At 38.7% G+C, this 22,127-nt stretch overlaps 1 protein-coding gene and 1 pseudogene across 1 annotated transcript; both read left to right on the top strand.

The window, feature by feature from the left end:
* The first annotated feature begins 2,586 nt into the window (after positions 1-2,586).
* LOC130985207 (dammarenediol II synthase-like) lies at positions 2,587-12,109 on the top strand. The gene is made up of 12 exons (XM_057908037.1): positions 2,587-2,868; positions 8,053-8,208; positions 8,278-8,367; positions 8,461-8,661; positions 9,601-9,685; positions 9,760-10,115; positions 10,200-10,762; positions 10,845-10,988; positions 11,080-11,257; positions 11,605-11,685; positions 11,775-11,858; positions 11,962-12,109. The coding sequence occupies exons 1-12, from the start codon at positions 2,623-2,625 to the stop codon at positions 12,079-12,081; spliced, it is 2,304 nt and encodes a 767-aa protein (XP_057764020.1). The 5' UTR covers positions 2,587-2,622; the 3' UTR covers positions 12,082-12,109.
* Positions 12,110-14,330: 2,221 nt separating this feature from the next.
* LOC130985206 (dammarenediol II synthase-like) lies at positions 14,331-21,527 on the top strand (annotated as a pseudogene).
* Positions 21,528-22,127: the final 600 nt, after the last annotated feature.

Below are 22,127 nucleotides of genomic sequence, written 5' to 3'. Positions count from 1 at the left end.
AGAAATAAAAGCGAGGTTGTGGAGCTGGAACAAGACTTTTAAGATGACCGATAGGGATCTTAACTTTCAGTCTTGGATCTCCAACGACATCTCTGCTTTACTTGTGTAATGTTTGGGTACCTATGGTACCAATGAATCCTCAATAATATTTTTTTCTGATAACAGAAAAAAAGTAATAAAATGAAGGTTTATTGGCGCCTAAATACACGAATTTTGGATCTATTTTAGTTTTCCCACGAACTTTGAAATTTGTCAAAAAATATATGAACTTTGATTTATTTTATTTTTTCCCACGAACTTTGAGAATTGTCAATAAAAATACGAACTTTGGCTCATTTTGCTTTTTTTTTTTTCTTTTCACAAAATATATTGTTATAAAAAAATGGTTCAAATAATTCTTTTATAATTAATTAGCTAGCTTAATTAATTTAATTAACTATAGATGACAATTATTCATGGTGACACATGATTTTTTTTTTAATTTCAAAATATATTCTATAATCAAAACGACGTCGTTTTGAAAAGAAAAAAAAAGAATTATTTGGATAATTTTTATGATAATATATTTCGTGGGAATAAACAAATTTAGCCAAAGTTTATGTATTTTTTTGATAATTCTTAAAGTTTGTGGAAAAAAACAAAATGACTCAAAATTCGTGATTTTTTTGACAACTTTCAAAATTCGTGAAAAAAAAAAATCAAACAGACCTAAAATTTATGTATTTAGGCGCCAATAACCCTAAAATTAATTTATTTGTTTATGCTACCAAAAGAAATAGTTGGGCCCAATTCCACAAACAATAGTTGGGCTAAAATCTATCTTAAGCAACGAAATTTTGATCTTTGAAAGCCTATTGAGCCCATAGCTGTCCTAACAAGCGTAATGCAGCATGCAGTTCTTCATGAACACCCCATTTATATCATGTCATTTTTCAATTTCTTTCTTTTTTCAACAACACGTAGATTTTTAAGACCAAACTAAAATAGAGGTGTGTGTTTTTGTTACCTCTTTGAGGGAAATCTCCATCTTCCATCTGTGCATTAGTCAGCAACTTTGCTGCTTTGTGTAGAGGTTTCGGATCCCTCTCCGCCTGCTCCATTAAAAATACAACAAAACTCATTTTGTGTTTATGGTTAATTTTTTTAAAAAATAATATAAATCTTGAGTTATCCATTAAGGACTGCTCGTTTGGGGGTTAATCGGGTCAGTCCGCAGGTTTCGGGCTGGATTAACATCCCCTAAAGTGTGAGATCCTGTGTTCCGTAATTTATTATGTCTCAATCTCAATCTTTTTTTTTTGTTACAAAAACAAAAAATATTAATATGCGTGATGATGTCAAATATATTCCAATTAGGAGAGAAGTATTCCAATTAGGAGAGAAGTCCCTATTAAATGTGAATGCGGCACCAACCAAAGAAGTCCCTATTAGATTTTCAATGTGAATTAGGCGACATGTCAGGTAAAAGATAATTATCAATGTGATCACAACATCACGTATATCTATATATAACAACATGCATATTCATATTTAACTATATGCATATTTATGTTGCATATTTTCATGAGTGGTACAGAAAAAAATAGATAAAAAAGAATTTTAAAATAAAATATTATCATTATTATTATTATTATCAATATCCAAAATTAATATTTACTATTTTACCCCTATGTGTATTTCGCCTTGGAAGGTCTCTCACACATGTCATGTTCTTAGTGCGCCACACACGCACAAATGAGTAACCCATATTTGGATCTATATACTAAAATAAGAAGAGGATATACATAATCCACTTCTTATGTGTGTGGTGGTTCTATTATTGAGAACTAGTATAATTTTTGTAAGAATGTGAGGACCATTAAAATTACTAAATCCATTATAAAAATTAATGCATTTGTCGCTAAAACGTTTATGTCACACTTATTAATGGTTAATAATTAGTGATTAAAAATGTTATTAACCACACATATATAATCCTTTACTATGTGTGGCTAATACTGTTTATTAATTTGTCACATAAGTATTAGATATTAAGAGTTAAATAGAAAATAAAAAGGATAAAATAAATGGGACTAACACTTTTTACCCACACATAACTACAGATTCTTAATTACTATTGAAATTTCTGGCTCCGCTGCACACACATACAATCTTAATTTAGAATCTATTTCGACAACACCACAGATTCTTACATTCATTTCTTCTCTAAATTGTGGCATGAAATTTAGTAGTAATGAAAGTAAATTAAGACTTGTGTAACTTTAACTGCTGAAAAAGCGTGAGCTCTTGTTGAAATATAAGAAAGACTTCATAATAGAGAGAGAGATTGAATCAGAAAAACCATCTTTCATTTCATCGCATTCTCCTATTTATGCAAGTTTTACAAGTTGGTGTTTGTACACCAGTTTACACAGGATAACTTACTCAGCTAACTAACTCCCTAACCAATTCTGTTTACTAACTAATGGGAGCTTAACAGATTCAAAATCCAACGGTAATATTCAATATTCAATAGCTCTAAATTGTGCGTTTCATGCATCTTATAAAAGCCTAGTATTTCTCGAAGCTTAACTATTTCACCGGAAAAGTATTTCAGCTTACCAAAACACGGAAGAAAAAAAAATGTGGTGGCTGAAGATCGCAGAGGGCCACGGCCCGTATCTGTACAGCACGAACAACTTCGTCGGCCGGCAAATATGGGAGTACGACGAGAACGCCGGCACGGCGGAGGAGCGGGAAGCGCAGCTCGTCGATTTCCAGAAGGCTCGCGACGACTGGAGCAAGAACAGGAAGAAGGGGTTCCATTCATGCGGCGACTTGTTCATGAGACTGCAGCTCAAAAGGGAAAGCGGAATCGATCTGCTCGGAATCCCGTGTTAGGAAATTAGACGCAACTAATTCCGCCCGGGATCAAGTGTGACTCAATATTGTGGATATCGACCGATATGAAACGAGAAGAAAAAATGACACCGATATTTTTAACGTGGTTCGGCCAAACTGCCTACGTCCACGGACCCACACCAATATATTAGAGAATCTCAAAAGGAGGAGTACAACAAAAATACCACACTGTATTTTGTATATGCCTACGCAGAGGCTATCTCTCAACTCACTTTTATCACTCGTGTATAACTTCCACACTGAAGTTTTCTCTCACAAGAATTTTCTCTCTCTATTTCTCTCTCTATCTTTCTTAGCTGAAAGCTTTGTTTGATAGTTGTATTTGGTGTGTTGTGATGCTGCTGCGAGGAAGGATTTTATAGGGGATGAGATGTGGTAGGTGGCAGATGGTGGTAGGTGGCAAATGGTGGAGGTGGTTGGTGAAGAAGGTTGGTGGCAGCCTACTTCCATTTTTACTAACAATCTCCCACTTGAAGACTGATTTCAATCTGTCTTCACACCTCGATCAACGCAACAGCCTTTCTGTCTTTGTCATTCTAGCAAACCAATTGAAGCTGAGCACAACTTCAATTTATCAATGGTTACTGCCTTTGTAAGCATGTCGGCTGGATTTTGAGCTCCTTGGATCTTTTCAAGTATTAACACCTCATCCTCCAACAGAGATCTGATGAAATGATAACGAAGTCCAATATGCTTTGTTCTAGAATGAAATGCTGAATTCTTTGCCAGATGTATCGCACTCTGACTATCGCTGTGCAAGACATTCTTCGTCTGATCAAAACCCAATTCTGCCAACAACCCTTGTAACCAGATCATTTCTTTGCTAGCCTCGGTGATTGCCACGTACTCTACTTCTGTAGTGGATAAAGCAACAATCTTTTGTATCTGCGAGATCCAACTAACAGCAGTCGTGCTAACAGTAAAGACATAACCGGTAGTGCTTCTCCTGCGATCTACCTCACCAGCAAAATCTGCATCTACAAAACCTTGTAGTGCTACATCACCTCGTCGAAAACACAAGCATCTATCAGTAGATCCACGTAGATATCTCAATATCCACTTTACTGCTTCCCAATGCTGCTTTCCTGGATTTGCCATAAATCTGCTCACAACTCCCACTGCATGAGCGATATCTGGTCTAGTACAGACCATGGCATACATCAGACTTCCAATGGCTGAGGCGTAAGGAATTTTAGCCATGAAGTCTCTTTCCTCCTTAGTCTTTGGAGAGTGCTCTTTGGATAGGCGGAAATGGTTAGCTAATGCTGAGCTAACCGGCTTAGCACTGCTCATGTTGAATCTTTGCAAGATTCGATTGACGTAGTTGGCCTGAGACAACTGCAAAACACCTTTTTGCTTGTCTCTGTAAATTCTCATCCCGAGAATTTGCTTTGCTTCTCCTAAGTCCTTCATCTCGAACTCCGCTGAAAGCTGTCTTTTCAACTTCTTGATTTCGTTCAAGTCTGAGCCGGCTACTAACATGTCATCAACATAAAGTAGCAAGATGATATAGCTGGACTCGAACCTCTTGAAGTAACAACAATGGTCAGCATTGCACTTCATGTAGCCATTTTTCTGCATGAATCCATCAAACTTCTTGTACCATTGCTTCGGAGCTTGCTTCAAGCCATACAGGCTCTTTTTCAACTTGCACACCAGCTTCTCCTTTCCTTTGACAGAGAATCCATCTGGTTGTTGCATGTATATTTCCTCCTCTAAGTCACCATTGAGGAAAGCAGTTTTCACATCTAACTGCTCTAGATGCAAGTCCTCCGTTGCGACAATACTCAGGACCGACCGGATTGTTGTCAACTTTACAACCGGAGCAAAGATATCTGTGTAGTCAATTCCTTCTTCCTGTTGGAAACCTTTGACTACCAATCTTGCCTTATATCGCTTTGAACCATCATGCTCTTCTTTGATTCTGTACACCCATTTGTTGTGTAGAGCTTTCTTTCCTTTGGGCAACTCAACTAGTTCCCACGTCATATTAGAGATAAGAGATTTTATCTCTTCTTTCATTGCAAGCTCCCACTTGACAGAATCTCCGACTTGACATGCTTCTTCATAGAATTCAGGTTCACCAGCATCGGTCAATAACATTTGATTCATGTACTTCCTGTTTGGAACATGAGGTCGAGATGACCTCCTGGGTATAGGAGTTGGAGCTGGAACTGGAGACTGTGGTGGATCAGCCTCAGAGTTGGGCTCCTCCGTCTGCAAACCTTCATCTATTTGCTTTGATGTACTGCACTCTGCAGTATCATCTGGATCAACGTATGTTGGATCGTCACTTGTTGTGTCGGTGGACTGCACTGCATTCCTGTCCTTGTACATCACATTTTCATTGAATATGACATTCCTGCTTCGAATGACCTTCATGTTTTTGTCATCCCAAAAACGGTACCCGAACTCATCTCCACCATATCCAATGAAAGTACATTTTAGTGATTTGGAGTCGAGCTTACTCCTGGCATTATCACTAATGTGTACATACGCGACACAACCAAATACTTTCAAGTGAGAAAGTTTAATTTCTTTGCCGCTCCAAACTTCCTCAGGTATTCTGTACTCCAATGGTACAGATGGCCCATGGTTAACGAGATATGCCGCAGTGTTGACAGCTTCTGCCCAAAATTGTGTTGGCAGTCCTGCATGTATCCTCATGCTCCTAGCTCTTTCTGTCAACGTCCGGTTCATGCGTTCTGCAACTCCATTTTGTTGTGGTGTCCCTGGCAACGTCCTTTCTAACTTGATGCCATCCTGGTAACAAAATTTCTTGAACGCCATATCTTCGTATTCTCCACCATTATCGGATCTCAACTTCTTTATCCGTAAGCCAGTTTCATTTTCCACCATGGCCTTCCACTTCTTGAACGCCTCGAACACCTCTGACTTGTGTCTCAAGAAGTAAACCCACACCTTTCTCGAGTGGTCATCGATGAAAGTCACAAAGTAAGACTTTCCGCCATTGGATGAAACTGCTGCTGGGCCCCAAACATCTGTGTGGACTAACTCAAGCTTTACTTGCTTCGGAGTTCTACCACTGGTATTGAAACTCACCCTCTTCTGCTTCCCGTAGATACAACTTTCGCAAAAGTCTATATCAACAGACTGAAGCTCTGGTAGTTTCCCTTTCGAATGCATATACTTGAGCCCTTTCTGGCTCATGTGCCCAAGTCTTTGGTGCCACAAATTTGCATTCTTCTTGCTATCAGCAACTGCAATTGTCACACACGCATTCATCGTTGTGTATAGGCTTCCAGTATCCTTGCCACGTGCAAGAATCATTGCGCCCTTAGTGATTTTCCAATAATCACCTGAGAAGTGTGTATCACATCCTTCTCTTGACAATTGCTTGACGGAGATCAAGTTCTTCCTCAACTCTGGAATGTGTCTCACGTCCTTCAATTTCCATACAGATCCATTGAGTTTGATCTGTACTTCTCCTATGCCCACCACGCTGCATGGGTGATCATCTCCGAGATATACTTCTCCGAAATTTCCCGACATGTAATTTATGAAGGAATTTCGATTCGAGGTGGCATGGAAAGATGCTCCAGAGTCTATGACCCAATACTCGGCCCTTTTCTCCATGGAACATATCAAGGCATCGCCTTCTTCTTCAGCCACAACATTGGCTTCGGTCTTTGTCTCGTTTCCCTTTGAAGGTACTTTACACTGCGTTCTGTAGTGTCCGACCTGACCACAGTTCCAACATTCAACAGACTTTGATTTGTTGGAATTCTTGTGGATCCTGGAGCTCTGCCTGCCATTCCTTGACTTGCTCCGTCCACGCCCTTGACTTCTGTTTGAGTTTCTGCCTCTGCTTTCTGCATTTAAAGCGGCACCTGAAGTGGAGACTACATCTGACTGCCTCCGGATCTCCTCGGTTAAGATCATGCTCACGACATCATCGAACTTCATTTTGGACTTACCGGCAGAGCTGCTAATGGCCGTGACTGTGCCATTCCAGCTCTCAGGTAACTGCCCAAGAATTAACAAAGCCCGGACCTCATCATCGAATTTGATGTCCACCGTGGTAAGTTGGTCCGTCACTTCGTTGAACTCGTTCAAATGTTCTCCAAATCTTCCGCTTTCCGTCATTTTCATATTGAACAATTTCTTGATCAAATGAACTTTATTTGCTGCAGACGGCTGCTCGTACATGCTGGATAAAGCTTTCATGAGAGACGCTGTTGTCTTCTCATGCTTTATGTTGAAGGCGACTGACTTTGATAAGGTCAGTCTGATTGCGCCGAGTGCTTTTCGATCAAGCACCTCCCACTCGTCGTCCTTCATATCATCTGGCTTTTCCTTCAAGGGCTTATACAGGTCTTTCTGGTACAAGTAATCCTCCATTTGCATTTTCCAAAATCCAAAATTCACACCATTGAATTTCTCCATTTTGGAAATTTTATCGTCTGTCGACATTGCTCCCACTCGATCAAAAAACACGATAATTTTCTCAAAAAATTCGTTTCTGATGTGGAGGTTCAGTTTACACTGCAACCACAGAGCATACTAAGAATTTTAAAAGAATAATTACCGTTGCGCACGAAACACTGTTCGCAAAATTTACTATTCACGAATTCACTATTCACGTGAATAGTACCAGCGCAAGAAAAAAAAAATTTCGCCACCAACGTGGCTCTGATACCAGTTGTTAGGAAATTAGACGCAACTAATTCCGCCCGGGATCAAGTGTGACTCAATATTGTGGATATCGACCGATATGAAACGAGAAGAAAAAATGACACCGATATTTTTAACGTGGTTCGGCCAAACTGCCTACGTCCACGGACCCACACCAATATATTAGAGAATCTCAAAAGGAGGAGTACAACAAAAATACCACACTGTATTTTGTATATGCCTACGCAGAGGCTATCTCTCAACTCACTTTTATCACTCGTGTATAACTTCCACACTGAAGTTTTCTCTCACAAGAATTTTCTCTCTCTATTTCTCTCTCTATCTTTCTTAGCTGAAAGCTTTGTTTGATAGTTGTATTTGGTGTGTTGTGATGCTGCTGCGAGGAAGGATTTTATAGGGGATGAGAGGTGGTAGGTGGCAGATGGTGGTAGGTGGCAAATGGTGGAGGTGGTTGGTGAAGAAGGTTGGTGGCAGCCTACTTCCATTTTTACTAACATCCCGCCGGTGAGAATCGGAGAGGATGAAGAGATCAGCTACGAAGCCGCCACGACCGCCGTGAAGAAGGCGCTGCGGGTGAACCGGGCGGTCCAAGCCAGCGACGGCCACTGGCCGGCCGAGAACGCCGGCCCGCTCTTCTTCACTCCCCCTTTGGTAAGCTTATAATTTTTTTTACTATTTTAATTTTTGTAACTAATTGTTTAGTAACGATTTGTGTGACAGCTGATATCATTGTACATAAGCGGGATGCTCAACAAGGTGCTGACACCTGCGCACATTAAGGAGCTCATCCGCTTCATCTACAACCACCAGGTAATACCATGCAAAATTAATGTATTTAATTATTTACAAAAAAAAAAAAAAAAAAAAGTTGTTGTAGATGCATAACGGTGTTGTACGGTGCAGAACGAGGATGGGGGGTGGGGATTTTACATAGAAGGGCACAGCACAATGATTGGATCAGCGCTAAGCTACGTGGCGCTAAGGATACTGGGGCAGGAACCAAACGACGGTGACGGCGACGGCGCCATGGGCAGGGGAAGGCAATGGATTCTTGATCACGAAGGCGCTACCGGAATACCCTCTTGGGGAAAGCTTTATCTTTCGGTAATATTACTCTATTTCCACAAATATATCAAAGCTTTAATTTCTTTTTTTGAAGCGAAAGAGAGGAACTATATTATGAAGAATCAGAAAGAATAACGCTCAGGAGAGTCAATTAGGAAAATCGGTCTGTCAAATCATTACATCAGAAAAAGAAAACAAATGCCACGCAAGCTCATGAGCTGCACGGTTTGCCTCACGGCGCAACCACATGTTGGCGAGCATGAGTAAAGGCATCTCATAAATCATCACAAAGCGATTTCAAACCTTGATTCTTATCGAAGAAAATATGCACAGCAAGAAGTGAGTCATAGCTTTAATTTCACACACATATTCTTAATCTAATTATTTTTTTAATGGAATTTCAAAATGGGCACTTTGAAAAAGTAAAAATTAATAAAAATTGTTCATTAATATAAAAAACTTAAAAATTGGTCACTCTTATGATTTTATCCTTCATATAAAAAACTTAAAAACTATCCCCAATTTTTTAGTCGCGAATTAGAATTTTTGAGCTACAATTTACAACCAATAATATTTTCTACTCGTGAATTCAAGTTTTAAAATTGAATTCACAACTAGAAATAGTATTGGTAGCGAATTCTAATTTTAATGCTGAAATTCACTACCAACACTATTTCTATTTGTGAATTCTAGCTTTAAAACTCTATATAGCCGGCGAGCCCAAATGATCCCCAAATATACTGTCGGGTCCACTCACATCCAAGCTTTGGATGAGCTTTTGCAGTAATTATGCCTAAAGTAGGAGTCTTGTACGTAACTCCACATGTAACAGACATCTCTGCTACAGTCTACAAAATAACAATACAATATAGAGTACTCATACTCTACCATTATCTATTGTGTGCAGCGATGATTTTCTTTTGTGGGACGATATTTATAAATTAAAAATTAAAAATTTTGATGATGGAAATGTTTCAGGTTCTTGGAGTGTACGAATGGGACGGTTGCAACCCTCTTCCCCCGGAGTTCTGGCTCTTCCCTTCCGTTTTCCCTTACCATCCAGGCACGGGGAGCTCTGTTTTTGTTTTTATTTTTTATTTTGGATTCGATACTAAACAAACATCGGAATACGTACAGCAAAGATGTGGTGTTACTGCCGCACAACCTACATGCCAATGTCGTACCTATACGCGACACAGTTCCACGGGCCCCTGACCGACGTCGTTTTGGCCCTCCGCGACGAAATCCATTTGAAGCCCTACGACGAGATCGACAGGAACAAGGCGCGACACCACTGTTGCAAGGAGGATCTTTACTACCCTCACTCGAAGATCCAAGATCTTCTGTGGGACACCCTCAACTACTGCAGCGAGCCGCTGATGCGGCGGTGGCCGTTGAACAAGATCCGGCAGAAGGCCATGGACAAGGCCATCAAATACATGCGCTACAACGCTGAGGAGACCAGATACATCACCATCGGATGCGTCGAAAAGGTGTTACATTAATTAATTAAGTATTAATTAATTGGTTGATGCATCGATCATTCATTAACGCTACTGTTTTATTGGTTGATGCAGAGTCTGCAGATGATGTGCTGGTTCGCCCACGACCCCGACGGCGATGAATTCAGGTACCACTTAGCTAGGGTTCCCGACTACCTATGGCTGGCGGAAGACGGCATGAAGATGCAGAGCTTCGGGAGCCAGATGTGGGATAGCGCGTTCGCGACGCAAGCCATTATCGCGAGCGGCATGGTTGAGGAGTACGGCGACTGCCTCAAGAAGGCGCATTTCTTCATAAAGGAGTCGCAGGTGAAGGAGAATCCCAAGGGGGATTTCACGGCCATGTATCGTCACTTCACTAAAGGCTCCTGGACTTTCTCTGATCAAGATCATGGTTGGGTTCTCTCCGACGGCACGGCCGAAGCGCTCAAGTGTCTGCTTATGCTATCGCAAATGCCGACGGAAATCGCCGGAGAGAAGGCCGATGTTGAGCGCTTGTACGACGCTGTGAATGTGCTCCTATATTTGCAGAGCCCTCACAGCGGCGGATTTGGGATCTGGGAGCCTCCGGTTCCGCAGCCGTATCTGCAGGCTTTGAACCCTTCCGAGTTCTTTGCAGACATCGTGGTCGAGTTCGAGTAAGATTTTTTCATTAGTTAAATTGTAGTTTCATAGCATTTTCATGGATGACTCTCTAAAACTGTGTGTGTTCTTTCTCAGGCACGTGGAGGTCACTGGTTCTATAATCCAAGCACTCGTCTCCTTCAAGCGTCTGTATCCAGGCCATCGCGCCAAAGAAATCGAAGGCTCTGTTGAACATGCAATTAAATTCCTCGAAGGAAAGCAATGGCCTGATGGTTCATGGTGAGCTGATTTAATTTAATTAGTGCTTTCACTTTTCCAAAAAAAAAAAAAAAAAAGAGAGAGTAGATTTGAATGAGGAATGGTGTTGCAGGTATGGATACTGGGGAATTTGCTTCTTGTATGGGACGTGCTTCGTATTGAGAGGACTAGATGCAGCGGGGAAGACGTATGAGAACAGTGAATCAGTGAGAAAAGCTGTGAATTTCTACTTGACAACACAGAACGAAGAAGGTGGATGGGGAGAAAGCCTCGAGTCCTGCCCAAGCATGGTATTGAATCGATAGATAAATACTCCCTCCGTCCACGAAAGAACTTCCTATCTTTCCTTTTTGGGACGTCCACAAAAGAACTTCCTACCTATTTTTGGACTATACCCCACCACTTATAATCCTCTTACTTTTTACTTTTCACAACTCCCAATATTAATTGTAACACATTTTCACCACTCCCAATACACTCAATTATTTTTTATCCACTCTCAATACACTCAACAATATTTTTTCTTAAAACTCGTGTCACTCTCTCCTAGGAAATTCTTTCATGGACGGAGGAAGTATATAAAATCACATGTAAGAATGAAACTAAACTCTTAACTACGATGGTGATGCTGTTACAGAAATACATTCCATTGGAAGGAAACCGCACGAATTTGGTTCAGACATCATGGGCCATGCTCGGTCTTATGCATGCTGGACAGGTTAGTCCTAGCTAGTTCCATTTGCAATATAGTATTCCATATCTAATTAATTGTTTAATGTGTAACTTAAATGATTTTGGATTGAGCAGGCGGAGAGGGATCCGAATCCTCTACATAGAGCAGCAAAGTTGTTGATTAATGCACAAATGGATGATGGAGATTTCCCTCAAGAGGTAACAAAAACACACACACACACACCTCTATATATTTTAATTTGGACTTAAAACTAAAAATATCTTGTGTTGCTGAGAAAAGAAAGAAATTGAAAAATGACAGGATATAACTGGAGTGTTCATGAGGAACTGCATGCTGCATTACCCGCAGTATAGGAATATATTCCCGTTGTGGGCGCTGGGAGAGTATCGCAAACGAGTCTGGTCGTCGCAATGCATGTGAACATATATATATATATATATATATATATATATAGGGGCGCGCTCCAGTGAGACCCTCTATTTTTCGTGTAACATGAGTACAATAAATAAGACATATAATACTAATGAACAAAACGCATATCTAATGAACAAAATGTATATACTGATGAAAAATAAAATTTAAAAAATTCGTAATGAATAAGACATATATACTGATGAACATGGCCGTATATACTGATGAACAATGCAGTATATACTGATGAATAACAAAATTTAAAATATTCTTCTCCCTTCAGGATTCGAACCCTGCGAAAAAAAATCACCCTCCAGGATTCGAACCCTGCGAAAAAAAATCACCCTCCAGATACAATATCAGCCATATGATTGATAAAATAAACGCACTAGATCGTGCCCTAGATCTCATTAAAATTAGGGAGTCTCATTGGAGCGGCCCCCTATATATATATATAGAGAGAGAGAGAGAACCATTTTAAACCATTCGATCATCAAGATCTACGGTGGATGCATCATCTTGGTGGATGAATGCAGATCCTGGGTTCGAATCCTGAAGGGAGCAAAAAATTTATTATTTTCGGATGCATTAAATTTAATAGCGAATGCATTAATTTATATAGTAGATGCATTGATTTTAATGGTTCTTATGTTCTCACGATAAGTGTGGTTCTCACTATAACCGCACCCTATATATATATATATATATATATATATATATATATATATATATATATATATAGGGGCGCGCTCCAGTGAGACCCCCTATTTTTCGTGTAACATGAATACAATGAATAAGACATATAATACTAATGAACAAAACACATATCTAATGAACAAGATGTATATACTGATGAAAAATAAAATTTAAAAAATTCGTAATGAATAAGACATATATACTGATGAACAGGGCCGTATATACTGATGAACAACACAGTATATACTGATGAATAACAAAATTTAAAATATTCTGCTCCCTCCAGGATTCGAACCCTGCGAAAAAAAATCACTCTCCAGATACAATATCAGCCATAGGATTGACAAAATAAACGCATCAGATCGTGCCCTAGATCTCACTAAAATTAGGGGGTCTCATTGGAGCGGCCCCCTATATAGGGAAGGGCTAAAATAAGAGCATTTCTTAAGATATAAAATAAGAATCATTTTCAGCCCTTAGATCATCAAGATCTACGGTTGATTCGTAATTCTGTTGGATGGATTTATAGTCATGAGTTCGAATCCCAAAGGTAACAAAAATTTATTTTTCACAATTCATATCTTTATACAGCAAATTCATACGTGCTGTACATAAAATTCATACATTAAAAATTGCTCTTATTTCTTATTTTATGTGTTCTCACGATAACCCACTCATATATATATATATATATATAGGGTTAGGTTTTATTGAGAAGCTCAAATGTGTTGAGAAGTTGAGAAGCAATCCAATAGATGAACATGTCAATTAGTTTCTATGAACGCGGGTTTGATCTGGGGTTCGATCCTTGGCGGTGATGTATTTTTTAACAAATTAAATAGATTTGTATGTTCGTCAGTTATATTTGGTATGTTCAAAGAATTCATTGATGTGGGGTCTAATTGTCATGTTCATCAAAATGTACTGACATGTTCATCTATTAGATTGCTTCTCAACTTTTCAACACATTTGAGCTTCTCAATTGAACCACTCCCTATATATATATATATATATATAACAAAAAAATTAAAAAATTATGGGAGCATGTGCCCCCATGGTGGGGATGCGTTCATCTCTGTACACATCATAAGGTGTCAACTTTGTCTCTTCCGATAAAAAAAATAAACAATATATAATGTTATTTGGACAAAATATATCCGAGCAAAATATGGTTAAATAATTGAAAAAATAAATTTATTTATAAGTTTTGGTTCAAAATAAAAAAGAATTTAGTGTTTTATTATTTTTCCATATTATAGTTTTTTTTTGTAATTTTTTAATAATCTTTTTAATTTTTATTATTTTAAAAGCATAAAAACTACCCAAAATTTTTTTTAAAAAAATTGCTAAAAAAACCTAGAATATGGAGAAAACAAAAGAATTGGCAAAAAGCGACAAAAAGACCATTTGTTTTGTTTTTTTCAAGGAACTAAAGAAAAGAAAAAGGAAACAAAATAATAAAGAATTGGCAAAAGCGACAAAAAGAACATTTGTTTTGTTTTTTCAAGGAACTAAAAAAATTCAAGCACGCCAATATTCCCGACTGAACTCCCCAGTCCCAACTATATTCGGTATATTAATCATCAAGTCAGCTGGCACTTGTGCAATTTTTAATTGAGTCTATAATTGAGAAAATTGAATTTGGAGATCGAATCTTTATTTGATAATTTATAAGCATTATGAATAAAATAAACAAGCACTGAAGCACATACGTTGGATTATTGAATATATATCCAACCAAGTTTTACTTTAACTGCAGAAAAAGTGTGAGCTCTAAACTGAGCTAGCTTCATCATTCGTGCATCTTATAAAACCTAGTATTTCTCGAAGCTCAACTGTAAAGAAAAATGTGGCGGCTGAAGATCGCAGAGGGCCACGGCCCGTATCTGTACAGCACGAACAACTTCGTCGGCCGGCAAATATGGGAGTACGACGAGAACGCCGGCACGCCGGAGGACCGAGAAGCGCAGCTCGTCGATTTCCAGAAGGCTCGCGACGACTGGAGCGAGAACAGGAAGAAGGGATTCCATTCATGCGCCGATTTGTTCATGAGACTGCAGCTCAAAAGGGAAAGCGGAATCGATCTGCTCGGAATCCCGCCGGCGAGAATCGGAGAGGATGAAGAGATCAGCTACGAAGCCGCCACGACCGCCGTCAAGAAGGCGCTGCGGGTGAACCGGGCGGTCCAAGCTAGCGACGGCCACTGGCCGGCCGAGAACGCCGGCCCGCTCTTCTTCACTCCCCCTCTGGTAAGCTTATACTCCCTCCGTCCACAAAAACTATGCCACATCCATTTGTAATAGTAGGGTCCACACCATTCAACTACCAACTTCACTCACATTTTATTAAAACCCGTGCCGAAAGTAAAGTGACGTATCTTTGGTGGAGGGAGTAATTGTTTTTACTATTTTAATTTCTTACGGTAACTAATTCTTGGTAACGTTTTGTTTTGTTTGACAGCTGATATCTCTGTACATAAGCGGAATGTTGAACAAGGTGCTCACACCTGCGCACATTAAGGAGCTCATCCGCTTCATCTACAACCACCAGGTGATTTTATCAGTCATGCCAAATGTATTTAAGTAATTATTTTAAAAAATATGGTGGAGATCAACGGCGGAGTTAGGAATTTTGATGAACTTGTATGAAGGTGTTGAGCAGTTTATTTATTTTTCTTAGTTAAAAAATAGGCATAACAGTGTTGCACGGTGCAGAATGAGGATGGGGGATGGGGATTTTACATAGAAGGGCACAGCACGATGATTGGATCGGCGCTAAGCTACGTGGCGCTAAGGATACTGGGGCAGGGACCAGACGACGGCGACGGCGCCATGGGCAGAGGAAGGCAATGGATTCTTGATCACGAAGGCGCTACCGGGATACCCTCCTGGGGAAAGACGTATCTTTCGGTAATTTACTATATATCAAAGTTTTTGATATATACATGTTTACATATTTTAATTTTAAATATTATTGTTCTAATAATTGAAAGAAACTAATGAATTATACTTAATATTCATGTATGTATATAAATTGTGATGATGAAAATGCTTCAGGTTCTTGGAGTGTACGAATGGGACGGTTGCAACCCACTTCCCCCGGAGTTTTGGCTCTTCCCTTCCACTTTCCCTTATCATCCAGGTACAGACGCATCCAATCTCTCTATTTTTGTTTTTAATTCGATACTAAACAAACATCGGAATGCAGCAAAGATGTGGTGTTACTGCCGCACAACCTACATGCCAATGTCGTACCTATACGCGAAACAGTTCCACGGGCCCCTGACCGACGTCGTTTTGGCCCTCCGTAACGAAATCCATTTGAAGCCCTACGACGAGATCGACTGGAACAAGGCGCGGCACCACTGTTGCAAGGAGGATCTTTACTACCCTCACTCCAAGATCCAAAATCTTCTCTGGGACACTCTCAACTATTGCAGTGAGCCGCTGATGCGGCGGTGGCCGTTGAACAAGATCCGGCAGAAGGCCATGGACAAGGCCATCAAATACATGCGCTATGAAGCTGAGGAGACCAGATACATCACCATCGGATGCGTCGAAAAGGTATTACATTAATTAATGGGTTAATAGTGTTTTATATCCCGAACTTTCAGTATTTTCCATAAAATATTTCAAACTTTCATTTTCTCCTAAAAAACCTCGGAGTTTAAGTTTTTTTCATAAAATGCCCAGCTATATAAAATTCGATGACGGAAAGATGATAAAAAAACCCCGATCGAACTTTCAGCGTTTTTCAACAATGGTGGTTCCTAATATGGTTTTCCAACAATAATGGTCCTCAAAATATTTCTTTCAGCGAGATAATTCATCCTTTTGTCACCAAATTTTATATAGCGGGACATTTTATGGGAAAAATTGAAAGTTCGGGGTATTTTAGGAGAAAATAAAAGTTCAGAATATTTTCTAGAAAACGCTGAAAATTCGGGACATAAAGCACTATTAACATTTAATTAATTGCTTGCTCCATCAATCATTCATTAACACTACTGTTTTATTGGTTGATGCAGAGTCTGCAGATGATGTGCTGGTTCGCCGACGACCCCAACGGCGAAGAATTCAAGTACCACTTAGCTAGAGTTCCCGACTACCTATGGCTGGCGGAAGACGGCATGAAGATGCAGAGCTTCGGCAGCCAGCTGTGGGATACCACGCTCGCGACACAAGCTGTTGTCGCGAGCGGCATGGTTGAGGAGTACGGCGACTGCCTCAAGAAGGCGCATTTCTTCATAAAAGAGTCGCAGGTGAAGGATAACCCCAAGGGGGATTTCACGGCCATGTATCGTCACTTCACGAAAGGCTGCTGGACTTTCTCCGATCAAGATCATGGCTGGGGCGTCTCCGACTGCACGGCCGAGGCGCTCAAGTGTCTGCTTATGCTGTCGCAAATGCCGACGGAAATCGCCGGTGAGAAGGCCGACGTGGAGCGCCTCTACGACGGCGTGAATTCGCTCCTTTAGTTGCAGAGCCCTCTCAGCGGCGGATTTGCGATCTGGGAGCCGCCGGTTCCGCAGCCGTGTCTGCAGGTTTTGAACCCTTCGGAGCTCTTTGCGGATATTGTGGTTGAAGCAGAGTGAGATTTTTCATTCAATTGCAGATTCATGAAATTTTTCATGGATGGCTCTAAAACAAGAGTGTTTCGTTTTCAGGCACGTGGAGAACACAGGTTCTATAATCCAAGCACTCGTCTCCTTCAAGCATCTGTATCCAGGCCATCGCGCCAAAGAAATCGAAGGCTCTGTTGCACATGCAATTAAATTCCTCGAAGGAAGGCAATTGCCCGATGGTTCATGGTGAGCTAATTTAATTCAAGATAAAATTTAAAAAATACTCATATTTTACAAAATATATATATGCTTCATTTGTCTACGAAAAAGACTCTCGTTTGAAGGTAGACACAAATTTTAGTAAAATTGTTAAATATATTGTAAGTAGAATTTGTAGAGATAGTGTTAATACAAAAAATTAGAATAAAGGTACATTATTTGTTAAATATGAAATAAAAGTTCAATTTATAGTTAAATATAGGAGAAAAGATATGATGTGATGGTTTAGAAACTAAAATGAAACTCTTTTTCGTTTAAAAAAAAGGGTAATTAAGTAAGACTCTTTTTTTGTGGATGGAGGGAATAAATTATACCCATTTAGATTTTTTTACCTTTGTGCTGAGTATTAATTAGTCCATTTTACATTGATGCTCAACTCGCATGTCTAACAATTGATGCATTCACCACTAATGCTTAGTGCTTGATATGGTCAAATATATCGAGCAAAGTTTACAATTTAAGTAAGGATAATGGCTCACAATAGATAGTTTCTACAATTAACCTGTAATTTAATTGGTGTAAAAGAAGAAAAAAGGTACTAGATTTGAATGATGAATGGTATTGCAGGTATGGATACTGGGGAATTTGCTATTTGTATGGGACATGCTTTGTATTGGGAGGACTAGTTGCAGCGGGGAAGACGTATGAGAACAGTGAAGCAGTGAGAAAAGCTGTGAATTTCTACTTGACAACACAGAATGAAGAAGGTGGATGGGGAGAGAGCCTCGAGTCCTGCCCAAGCATGGTATTAACTCAAATCAATAAATAAAATTACATGAAATGATGAAATTAAACTCTTAGCCCACGTTTGGTTGGGTGTTTTTAGAGGTTGGAAATGGAATCAAGTAATTGAATCCATTACTTGTTGTTTGGTTTGGATAATGAGATAAGCATTACCCTTACTCGAGGGTAACCCAATCATTCAATTTGTTACCCCTCAAAATAGAGGGGAAACAAAAGAAATGGAATCCCTTACTAATGATTCATTTCCAATGTTAATCCAAACACTCAATAAAAGTAATGGTTATTGTTACCATTCCACTTCTTTATTTGATTCCATTCCATTTCCATTCCTCTACTTGAACCAAACGAGCACTTAACATGCAATACGACGATGTTGTTACAGAAATACATTCCGTTGGAAGGAAACCGCACAAATTTGGTTCAGACATCATGGGTCATGCTCGGTCTCATGTATGCTGGACAGGTGAGTCCTAATTCCATTTGCAATTTACTAATATCTACTTGTTTAGGGTTTGTTTGGGAAGTATTAATATAGAATAAAGTGTGATATATTTGACTGAGATATATCATATTGATATTTATGTTTGGTAGACTATAAAATATAATATATTGTTTGATACTCCATCCGTCCCATTAGTAGTGTCTCACTTTCCTTTTTAGATTGTCTCATTAGTAGTGTCACATTCCCTTTTATGGCAATATTCTCTCTCTCTATACCTAATATTTAAATAATTTTCACCAACCCACTTTATCTACTTTCTACACACTTCTTAATCTCCGTGCCCAAAAGAAATGGTACACTACTAATGGGACGGAGGAAGTATTATTTATTAAGATTATATAATGTTAATGATGATTAATATAACAATGATTTATATTATGTATGCCACAACAACCTTAGATTGTATACATAATCATCCAAATATGTACAATATTTTCAATCTTTTAATTTATAAAAGACCGTGTGTTTTGTACCAAACAAAATATTAAAGTGTTATAGGTATATTATGGATGAAATCCTATGTCCCACATTTTACTGTGTTCCACCATGTCCCATTTTCAATTTGTTAATATATTTTTTCTTTAATATTATATTTTAATACTCCCTTTGTCCATAAAAAAATAGTTCTAGAAGGGGAAGACATATATTTTAATAAAAATAGTTAGTGTTGTAGTGGGCAAAATTCGTCAACTTGGCTCAAGCCCAATTAACATTCCAAGATGGACTAATGAGCCGAACAAACCCGGTCAGTCCAGCCCGACAAACCTCGGACCAGCTTGGATCATTAACAGGTTGGCCCAATTACTTAAGAAAACTTGTCGTCTAGCTCAATAAGTGAAATTATACTTATCACAGGATCAACCTGGACCGACCCAGGTTGACTATCCACTTTCGGTCCAAATTGCCTAAACAGTCGGGCTGCATTCGGCCTATGCCCACCAAGCTAGTTTGTCAGTTTGGCACAATCCTAAAAAGCCCAACTAGTCAAACGGACTGGTCCGTCTAGCCCGAAAAGCTATAGATCGACTTAAATCCACAACCAAGCTGGATATATCGCATGCGGCCCAAGGGTTATAGCCGACCTGGATTGACGAAGTTATAAGACCTAGCCGTCAAAACCCTAGAAAACGTCTCCCAGCCGTCAAACCCTAAAAAAAACGTCTTCCACCAAGCTGACGCAGTCTGAGGGGAATCTTCATGATCCCGGCCAAATCGCAACAACCGGATGGATGAGGGTTTTGACGGGGCCAGGCTGTAAAAACCCTAGCGGCTGGATGTCTCCTATATAAACATCCAGACTAGATCATAAAAGGGGACGAAAAAAATTGTACTTGCTCTCTACTTCTTAAACTCTCTCTCTACTCCGCCGCCTAGCCAACTTGGCCTATCTCCGCCTCCCATATTCAATTATCACGACACACTGTCACCGTTTCCACCCTCCGACGCCGCTTACAGCCTGGAGTAACCGCACACTCCAGCCTGCCTTTCTCTCTTATTTCAATTTGCTTATCTTTCTATTTTGCTATTCCGCTACTGACTTGAGCGTCGGAGGCTCTACGGTCGACACCCCCACCCGGTGCTCAACCTAGGGCTCTTACGTGTTCTTGTGTTGACAGGTTGCTAGTGCCCAATCTATCCGGACGTGCAGACGTCAACTTCAATTGTAGATTTTAGCCTCTACAGTGTATTGTGAGTGAAGAAAATATCTCACTTAAAAAGTAGTGTTAGTAATGATAATTAATTGAATTGTGAGATGAGAAAATGGTCTACCATACTATAGAAAATTTCTAAAAATAGAAAGAAAATGACAAAAATGAAATATTTTTTGTGATGAAAGGAATTTAATTTTAAGATAATTGACAAGTATTTGGTCATCTAATTAAGGTTTATAATTTTTTTTATATTTATTTTAATTAGTAATGAATTATTTGGGTTAATTAATTTAATGTTAGGATATCTAAATTTTTTAAATTTCAAATTTTAGTGATAAATATTAATTATAGTTCATTCGATGATAATGTTCTTTTATTTTTACAACAAATAATTATAAAATAAAAAGATTGAGATTGAGACACAATAAATTGCGGGACACAGGATCTCACACTCTTAGGGATGTCAATCCAGCTCGAAACCTGCGGGCTGACCCGATTAACCCCCAAACAAGCAGTCCTTAATGGATAACTCAAGATTTTTATATTATTTTTTAAAAAAAATTAACCATAAACACAAAATGAGTTTTGTTGTATTTTTAATAGAGCAGGCGGAGAGGGATCCAAAACCTCTACACAAAGCAGCAAAGTTATTGATTAATGCACAAATGGATGATGGAGATTTCCCTCAAGAGGTAACAAAAACACACACCTCTCTATTTTAGTTTAGTCTTAAAAATGTATGTGTTGCTGAAAAAAAGAAAGAAATTGAAAAATGACAGGATATAAATGGGGTGTTCATGAAGAACTGCATGCTGCATTACGGGCAATACAGGAATATATTCCCGTTGTGGGCACTGGGAGAGTATCGCAAACAAGTTTGGTCATCGCAATGGGCTCAATAGGCTTTCAAAGATCAAAATTTCGTTGCTAAGGTAGATTTGAGCCCAACTATTGTTTGTGGGATTGGGCCCAACTATTTCTTTTGGTAGCATAAACAAATAAATTAATTTTATTGTTATTGGCGTCTAAATACACGAATTTTAAGTCTATTTTAATTTTTTTTATGAATTTTGAAAGTTGTAAAAATTATAAAAAAAAATACACAAACTTTGGCTAATTTTGTTTTGTCCCACGAAATATATTATTATAAAAAATGATCCAAATAATTCTTTTATTTTAATTTTTTTTCCAAAATGACGTCGTTTTGATTACGGAATATATTTTGAAATTAAAAAAAAAAATCATGTGTCAACATGAATAATTGTCATCTATAGTTAATTAAATTAATTAAGCTAGCTAATTAATTATAAAAGAATTATTTGGACCATTTTTTTATAACAATATATTTTGTGGAAAAAAAAAGCAAAATGAGCCAAAGTTCGTATTTTTATTGACAATTCTCAAAGTTCGTGGGAAAAAATAAAATAAATCAAAGTTTATATATTTTTTGACAAATTTCAAAGTTCGTTAAAAAACCATAATAGATCCAAAATTTGTGTATTTAGGCGCCAATAACTCTTCATTTTATTACTCCTATTATATTCTATTTTTCCTCGAAACCTTTTAGCTTTCCAATAATAACAAAAAAAAAAGTAATAGCGACAATATGATTTTACAA

Source organism: Salvia miltiorrhiza, chromosome 5, assembly GCF_028751815.1.
Source record: "Salvia miltiorrhiza cultivar Shanhuang (shh) chromosome 5, IMPLAD_Smil_shh, whole genome shotgun sequence".
NCBI classification, from domain to species: domain Eukaryota; kingdom Viridiplantae; phylum Streptophyta; class Magnoliopsida; order Lamiales; family Lamiaceae; genus Salvia; species Salvia miltiorrhiza.
Note: the sequence above shows the minus strand (reverse complement) of the source record. Positions and strands in the feature narration are given on the sequence as shown.